Below are 9,330 nucleotides of genomic sequence, written 5' to 3'. Positions count from 1 at the left end.
CTGATACAAGGAGTGAGGCTGTCGACAGATACCCAAGCGCTTGCGTACCCGCCCACAATAACATAAGGCGTTGGTTATTGCCCGGTTAGCATTATCAAAAGGCGGGTAACGGCGTCATTTGATTAGTTCAAAATTCATTCTAGTAATTATAAGCTTTCGCTATTAGTCGTAGTAATTTTTATTTTTTTAAGTGTAATAAAGTTGATTCAAAAAGTTAAACGTTTTGACCAAAAAATGTCGATTTGATAAAAAACTTTTTTTACACTTTTAAGTTTCAAAAAGTTTATTCTAAACCACTAAAATGTTCCCAGCAGATACTTACTCAGAATGTCCGATGGATGTCTCAAGAACGCCTTACGGGCTTGTGAGGTTTATAAGACGTCGTATTGACGTCCCAAAGACATTTTTGTATGAAAAGAGGATAAAAAAACCCCTTTTCATACAATAATGTCCTGAAGATGTAAGAAGGAGGGGGGGGGGGGGATTTTTTGATTCGGTGGATCCTGACTCTAATTAAGTAGGGGGAGGGGGGCAATTTTTAGGTTTAAATCTCAAAACGTTTTTAGTTGGTTTTTTTAGAAAGTAGTCTTACACTGTTTTATTCTACTATGAAATTACGTCATACTGATATCCTAGCAGTCCTATTTATTTTTGCACTAAACAAATTATTAAATTTTTTTATTGCTTTTAAACAGCCTCCATAATTTCACTTTGAAACAACATACTTTATTAAATATAAAATTATTTCAAAATATCTAAGAGGGGGCAATTGCCCCCATTGCCCTCCTATGGATCCACCCTTGGTTGTTTTCCGGAATAGCAAAAACGTTCACGAATATTTTGAAAATATCAATTTATTTTTCATAAAAGTCTTTGTCTACTTCTGATAGAGTCTAAGACAATTTTTTATTTTCAATAAATACTTTTTTCATCTGATTTTTAACTGTTGCATTATTTGTATTAAGTTAAGTGAGAAAGTACTTAATGCAGCCGTGGTGGTTAGAAAAAAATCTTCAGTTATAATGCATAATGTATTCTAATAGATAAAATCTGATTTTAAACTATAATCTAACAATCTAACAACCTATTCAAGCCCTTGACGTCAAGCGGTTTACAATTTTTTTTAATTCATTTTTATTTTATTATATGAGCATTACAATCCAACATAAACTTGTGCACAAACTTTTAAATATCAAAAAATCTTTGCATGATTTTGCAGCAGGAAAACAACATTAAAAAAAAACAGGAAAAATATTTTTAAATGGTTGATAATGCACAATGGGTCAGAATTTTCAAAAATGGCAAAGTTGTTAATGGCTTAAATATGATACATCTTTATAGGTATTTTTGGGGCCAAGGAATCTATTTCTGGGCTCAATTTTAAGTTTGGAGTGGCTATGATTACACAGGTGGTCGTTTTAGGGGTTGTTAAGAGTGGTCACAGGGTTTCCCAATGCTTTTCCATTAGGTAGGATATGTTTAGTGGTGGAATTCAGCCTGTTCGCACCGGTTTGCAAGACCGGTTCCTGGACAGTAACATACTCTGCGAATCGGTTACTAAATCCTCGGAAAGCGTAACAAGATATAGCGCTCTCGTAATATTTAATTACTCGGAGTTGTCACACAACAAAAATGGCTTTCCTGACGAAGACAAAACACAAACGATCTCTTAAAATTAAAAATATAGGATATTACACCGTATTACATCAAAATATTGAAGACAACTTTAATAAAGTAAGTTACTATGTTATAAATAATAGTTTAAATTGATATGAGATCTAAAACTAACAAACTTAGATAGCGTTCGATAGACATTATGATTACCACAATGTGAAAGAGTCTTAAATTAGTAAATGTTGTATTTTTGGTTATTTCTTAGAATAGATTCTGAAAATGAAGAGACAGTAGAGCATGTTCCACTTTGTACAGAAAGTAAGAAGAACTGCAGATACTCTGGATGAGACTGCTTTGTCTTAAGCTACAGATACTGCTTCCCTGCATGATGCTATGGTAGAAAAAGGAACAGATACCATATTAGTTCCTAATGCAGTGCTACAAGAGAAAAATGCTAATTCACCTCAGGATAATATGCTGCAGGAAGAAATGAGTACCACCTCAGCTCCCAAAGCTGTTCAGCAAGAACAATAACTTCCAGACTTCTGGAGTATGAAGCAATATGATTCATTTAAACAAAAGTATGATGGATTAATTATGCTGGACAAAAAACTTGGTTGCTTGCATTGTGGAAAATTTGATTCTCTGAATATGATAGACGTACATATTTCAATAGAATGGAAAAAGTGTCAAGTATTAGCATCAGGGAAGAACAAAACAACCCAGCTAGCTTCCCACAGAAATGAAGGAGCATTTTACATCCAAGGCTCACGCAATTTGTGTAAATCAAGTTGATTCCTGTAAATATGATACCATTACCAAAAGCATTGATAAAGCTAATGAGAAGTACATCAGTTCAACATGCAAAGTTTTCAACACAGTGTATAGCTTAACAAAAAGGAGCAGGCTACTTAGTGATGTGAAATACGAAATTGAACTCCAAATTAAAAATGGAATTGACATAGATTTCTGCCTTCATTCCCGCAAAAGTGCAAAAAAAATAGTCTCAAATTGCAAAGGACATTAGAGGTTAAATATTCTTAAAGATTATGGAAGAAAAACGTAAAATATGTGTCATCGTTGATGAAGCTTCCACAATATCAAATATGTCTGTTCTTATAATCTATGCGAAAGTAGAGAATAATGAGTTGCCTCCAATGATTTTCCTGGGACTTGTGGAACTTGAAGGACAAGGAGAAGAAAACATACACAGATGTTTAGTAGAAATGTTGAATAGTATTGGTTTTGGTATGGATTTTTTGAAAATGAATCTCATTGCTTTTTGCTCAGATGGGACCAGTATGATGCTTGGACAATCGTCAGGTGTGGGTGTAAGACTGAAGAAAGATTTTCCTAACATTATACTTTGACATTGCTTAAACCATCGGCTGCATTTTGTTTTGGATGATGCCATAAAAGAAATAAAACAAGTTAATTACTTCAAAATCTTTATGGATGAGATATATTCAATCTTTCACCAGTCAAACAAAAATCAAATGCAGCTGTACAGTATTTCTCATCAGCTGGGGCAAAAGATCCTGAAAACTTTTAGATAGGCTGCGTGTAGTTTGAGAGCAGCACAAGCAGTGTGGCAGAAATATTCTGCTCTGCATGAATTATTCTGCAGAGATGCAAGGTTTTTAGGAATGGCTGCATGGATGTCAAACAAATATTTCTTAAATGACTTGGACTCATGTTAGATATACTTCATGAAATTTCTCTTCATTCAAATGCATTGCAAGCCAGAAGTGTATTACTGCCAATGGCTGAGAAATTAGTTAAGAGGACAGTAAAAACCTTGGAAATGCTTAAGAAAGATAGAGGACAACATGAAAAGAAGTTGATGTAAAACTGGAATCTGAAAACTTCAAGAAAATAGGTTTTACTGAAAATTCTAAACTTGTCAATTTGCCAAGAGAGAAGCTGTTAGATTCTATAATCCAGAACATGCAGAAGAGTTTAATGGATTTCAACCATTTGTCAAGTAGAGACAATGATAAAGGTTCACATCTAGTGCATGATCTGATAAACTAAGTGGAACCTAAATCATGGAACATTGAAGAGATCACTATGTCACTATAACATGGATGGAGGCAGAAAAAAAACTTTGCATGTTTCAGGATATTTTCTCCTACAAAATTGATGTCAATGATTTTAGAGACTTTGCTGAAAGTGCAATACAGAATGATGTAAACCACACAATACCACCAAGTATTAGAAAGGCCAAAAGTATTGTGAATACCATAGCTGTCAGTTTAGCAGAAGCTGAAAGAGGCTTTTCAAAAATCAATATTATCTATTTATATAAAAGAAGTAGGTTACTTGTTGAAAATGCAAACAATTTAATGACTATAGATTTGCTGGGTCTACCATTAGAAGACTGGGATCCCCAATCAACTGTAAAATCATGGCTAAGACAAAATCATTCTGCTGATGACAGTCGTGTAAAACAAAAAAAGTTGCATATACATACAATCGCAAATCTGTAGTACTTGGATGTATCATGCACCGAAAAACGATGGTAGTTCTAATATTTAAGATAGAACCGGTTCCTAAAATACTTGGATCTCACCACTGGATATGTTGTGTCTAAATATAGATAATTGAAGTCAAGGAAATTAAATCTGGGCATATTTGGTCTTTAGGAGGAGTCAGGACCGCTTAAGTGGTCAATTTAGGGGTGATCAAGGTAGTCCTAGGATGTCTTGATGGTTTTTCAATTATATGGGAAAGTTTTATATCTTAATATAAGTAATAAAGTTCGGGAATTTAAATTGCGTCAATCATTTCACTAAGAAGTGTGGCAACTTCTTAGTGAAATGACCTCTTAGTGACATCCAACCTTCTAGGGGCAGCCTGAAAATCCTTGAAAAAGTTTCTCTCCTCCACCACAACAGCTTTGTTTTTATTACAATTTTAAAACTAATTAGCTTGCAATAGAGTGTGGAAGCGGATTTGCAATAGAGTGGGTTTCTTTAGAAACCTCTTCCGTCTTCTTGCTCCGGATCAGTAGGGTAACAAGGCAGGTGAGGAATAAAGACAATTTGTATTATTATTAATTTAACACATAAAAATTATGCCAAACTTATCTACTACCCACATTTCCAAAAGGTCAAATCTTTAACAACATTGTAGCACTTATGCTCAGCTGTTGAACCATTAATATAAAAGGTTCTGATCTTCTTCAGAACTTAAGCGTCCTTGTTGCATTCTTGTATTCGTTTATATATATATATATTAAAAACAACTATCTAAGCGTTTTTCAACCTTCTGTTTTATTACAAAAAATCGTATATAAATACAAAGTTATAATGACAATTATAATGACAATTATAAAACAACAATAGTCAACAATAGACAATTATAAAACAACAATAGTCCCATGACAATTATAAAACAACAATAGTCATTAAAAACCATAAATGAATGCGTGACTTTCATCACGTTTATCTACGTGACTTTTACCACGTATACGTAATAATTGTAATTCACCAACTTTAATAGAACATGCCCTCTTGGTGAATTAACTCATAAGTCTAATCGTTGTAGGGCTCTTATTATTTGTCCGGAGCGCGTTATCGTTTGTTCGTTGCAATCATTTCGAACTTGAACGGCATTCTCGTTATATCTTCCTTTACCGTTACCAACTCCATCTTTTAGTATATAAAGACCATCGTTAAATGAGTCTTTTTTATCATGAGAGTCCGGAATACGGCGACGCAAGTGTGAGAAATGTCGTGGGAATACCCTATTTGCGGTTTCGACGTCAAACGACCAGGCATTTTGCTTCCGTACGATACCAGGTATCCAAGACCGTTCACATTTTGTCTCTTAAGCTGGTTATACCCAAACATTGTCACGTTCCTTGAATCTGTTGTCTGCTTCATATTTTTTAGACTTTCTTACGTGTATCGACACCTGGAATAAACGACGTTGATTTTTGCTTAAATAGCTGCGATGGACTTTTACTACAATTTGATGAGATCGTCTCATTGTATAGTAATACTGCCAGAGCGATTGAGCAACGTGAGCGGGCGACTGTTCTTTTGATTGTTCTGTGTATGCGTTCAACGATACCATTGCCTTGAGCTCGATGAGCTGCTCAATATTCTAAATCAACGTCCCACTCGTCAGCAAACCTTGTTAGCGTGTGTGAACGAAATTCATTGTCCATTGGAAGGTTGACTGGCGGTCCAAATAAGGAAAATATTTCTTCCAGCTTTCCAATAATTTCAGCCGCTGTTTTGGTTACCAGTTTGCGCTACACTGTATACCGTGATGGGCCACAGTCAATCATTGATAAGTATAGTTCTGCACCTACATGCGTCACATCGAGAGCAACCCGAATCCAATTTTGCTTTACACTCAGCTGACTATGCTTCCATTTTACGGAATAAGGATCGATGGAGTTGCACTGGTTACAACTTGCAATTACTGCTGAAACCTCCTTACGTGATACATTCTGGTTGTTTCGTAAACAAAGTTGCAATGTTCGATCGACACCAAAATGACCAATTGAATGAACTTTCCATATGTCTTTCTGTTGGATTATTCCGGTTGCACACACTGTTCTGCACCATTTTTAAGGGATTCGTGAAAGTCGATCGGCTAGATTTAGTTCAGATGGAATCCATTGTACAATAATCTTAATATCTTTTGCTATTTCCTTTATCGTATTCAGCCAGTCCTATGGACGATGCATCACAGTAAAGCTCAGCTTTTCCATTCACTGGTACCAGTCATTTCCCACCAACCGAGTCCTCTTTTTCCAAACGGTGAAGCAACTCATTCATTTTTTCTTTGCAATCTTCAGAAACATACTCATTCCATGGAATATTTCCAGTTAATCGTTTGATGTATGAAGCTTGTAAACGCAAACTTCCTGCCACCGAGTAATGTCCAATAAGTTTACCTAAATTGCTAAAAAGCTGTGATCGTGTGACTGCATTTGAAGATTGGAATTGTACTACATTGTTCGGCTTCCATATCAATTCCCCATTTTTATTTCGTTCGACTCTCAATCCTAAAACACGTCCTTTTTCTAGCTCTTCTGGAGGTTTACACTGCAACCCAAATTTCTCAAGATGCTTCGCTACATTTTCAGCTGTTTCTACACTTTCATCGACAAATATATCATCAATGTAATTATCCCATGCTTTCTTCACAGTAGAATTCATATTGAGCTTGTGACAAAGAATTGTAGTCATTATTGTTGGAGCCACGTTGATGCCAAAACACATTCTGGTGAAACAATACCGTTCACCATTTATAATCACAGTTTGATATGGCCACAATTTTTTGTCAATGTGAATTTGAAGGTAGGCTTTCTTAAGATCAAGGATTTTCGCACTTTCAATTTTCCTCCAACGACGCAGTTTCTCTTGACAAACGTCATTTGCTGTGTGACAATTTACAAATTCGTTGAGAGCTCGGAAGTCTCCCACTGGGCGTATCTTTTTACCTTTATTTTCTTGCACAACACACATGAGCGGTATCAATACTTCAGGTGGTCCCAATGCTTGCTCGTTGTACGGCACAAGAATGCCAGAGTTGATTATTTATTTATTTCTTTTCGGTAACACTTTCATGCTTTTCGCTCATCTTGTATTCGCGGATCGTATTAATTCATCTTGCATTCGCGGATCGTATTAATTGTATTCGCGGATCGTATTAATTGCGGGCTCTTTATTCCAGTTCCATGATGCCGTCCACTTTTTTCCGTCGAAATTTGCCGTGAAATCCTGATGTTTTATTTCGTTGTTTTTGTTTATTTCTTTCTCTTCGTTTATTTCGTTATCTTCGTTTATTTTGTTTTCTTCGTTTACTTCGTTCTTTTCGTTTACTTCGTTCTCTTCGTTTATTTCGTTCTCTTCGTTTACTTCGTTCTCTTCGTTTACTTCGTTCTCTTCGTTTACTTCGTTCTCTTCGTTTACTTCGTTCTCTTCGTTTACTTCGTTCTCTTCGTTTACTTCGTTCTCTTCGTTTACTTCGTTTACTTCGTTCTCTTCGTTTACTTCGTTCTCTTCGTTTACTTCGTTCTCTTCGTTTACTTCGTTCTCTTCGTTTACTTCGTTCTCTTCGTTTACTTCGTTCTCTTCGTTTACTTCGTTTATTTCGTTCTCTTCGTTTATTTTGTTCTTTTCGTTTATTTCGTTTTCTTTACTTATATAATTTGCGCCACATTTTTCCGTGTCACATGCTAACATTCGGACGGTACGGTTTTTATCACCATAGATTACGGCTCCTCCGAATTTTTCAATAGCATCCATTCCAAAAATCAAATCAAACCCGAATGGTTTGTCCTTTACAATTAACGAATTAACCATCCGATATATTCCATCAATTTCCAATTTGATTACCATTTCACCTAGTACTTGTACAGTTCCTCCCAAAGTTGTGATGCATTTTTCACTTTTTGAAACAAGTCCACGTGTAGATTCAGCATGAACCACTGTAATTGAGCATCCAGAATCAATTAATGCTGTTCGGAACATTCCGTTTATTTTAACTTTTAATGATGGCTATGCTGTTTCAGTGAGAATACTGGATGCCATTATTTCCAAATTCTCCCTTTTCCTTTTAAACCTTGCAATCGTTAAACAGCTCTTGCATTTTGCCTCGCAGTCCCGTGCATAATGTCCAAATTTCCCACAATTAAAACATGTTATTTTATTTGTTCCGGCAAAATCAGTTGTTTGGGGAAGTAGCGATGTTGCTGCAACCATCACATTATCGGAACCATCCAACTGTCGGGCTTCTTGAGTCACTCGTTCCAAAATAACAGCAACCTCAACAGCCTTTGCAAATGTAAGTTCTTCAGATTCCAGTATTAGCCGTTTGATTGTAGCTCCATCGTTAAAGCCAGTGATAAATTGGTCGCGCATCCTGTCATCTCTTTCCGTAAATTTGCATCCTTCAGCAGCTCTTGCAATCCGTCGTGAAAATTCCGTCACGCTCTCGTTACTTGCTTTTTTAATTGTTGCAAATTCAAAGCGTAGTATTAACGATGACTTTGGTTTAAAAAGCTTCATAATATTTTCCTCGATCTCTTCGTAAGTCACTGAATCGTCTTCTGGGTATGCCAGCAAGCATAGATCTTCTAATGCAGAATAAATCTGTGGTGGCAAGCATGTTAATGTTATCGTTTTTCTCTTTGCTTCGTCAATGTCCATTGCTGCAATATATGTTCGCAGTTGACGGATAAACCGTTGATGGTTGCCATCAAATACTGGTGGCATAATAGCCGAAATAGCTTGTTGCATTCTTGTATTCGTTTATATATATATATATATATATATATATATATATATATATATATATATATATATATATATATAAAACAAATATCTAAGCGTTTTTCAACCTTCTGTTTTATTACAAAAAATCGTATATAAATACAAAGTTATAATTCCCATGAAAATTATAAAACAACAATAGCCATTAAAAACCATAAATAAATGCGTGACTTTTATCACGTTTATCTACGTGACTTTTACCACGTATACGTAATAATTGTAATTCACCAACTTTAATAGAACAGTCCTGCTCTCTTCCTTCCTCCTTCAACTTGTTGCAGCTAGCTATGAGTTCCTATTCCAGAGTCTTCCCTTTGTTGTTCTTCTCTGCCCTTCTTTTTTTGGTCCAGGATGTGGCCTCCCTAAAAGACTTTTTTGGCCTTCGTCCCTTACTTTTACAAGCATCGCCTTAAATCATGGT

The 9,330-nt window shown here is 35.6% G+C and overlaps 2 protein-coding genes across 2 annotated transcripts; both read right to left on the bottom strand.

Moving 5' to 3' along the window:
- Positions 1-7,262: 7,262 nt before the first annotated feature.
- On the bottom strand, positions 7,263-8,108 carry LOC136074385 (homeobox-like protein HDP1). Its single transcript, XM_065786697.1, has one exon. It carries the CDS (start codon positions 8,106-8,108, stop codon positions 7,263-7,265), a length of 846 nt encoding a protein of 281 aa, XP_065642769.1.
- A 27-nt stretch (positions 8,109-8,135) lies between these two features.
- LOC136074384 (uncharacterized) lies at positions 8,136-8,876 on the bottom strand. Its single transcript, XM_065786696.1, has one exon. It carries the CDS (start codon positions 8,874-8,876, stop codon positions 8,136-8,138), a length of 741 nt encoding a protein of 246 aa, XP_065642768.1.
- Positions 8,877-9,330: the final 454 nt, after the last annotated feature.

Source organism: Hydra vulgaris, chromosome 01 (genome assembly GCF_038396675.1).
Source record: "Hydra vulgaris chromosome 01, alternate assembly HydraT2T_AEP".
Classification (NCBI taxonomy): domain Eukaryota; kingdom Metazoa; phylum Cnidaria; class Hydrozoa; order Anthoathecata; family Hydridae; genus Hydra; species Hydra vulgaris.
Note: the sequence above shows the minus strand (reverse complement) of the source record. Positions and strands in the feature narration are given on the sequence as shown.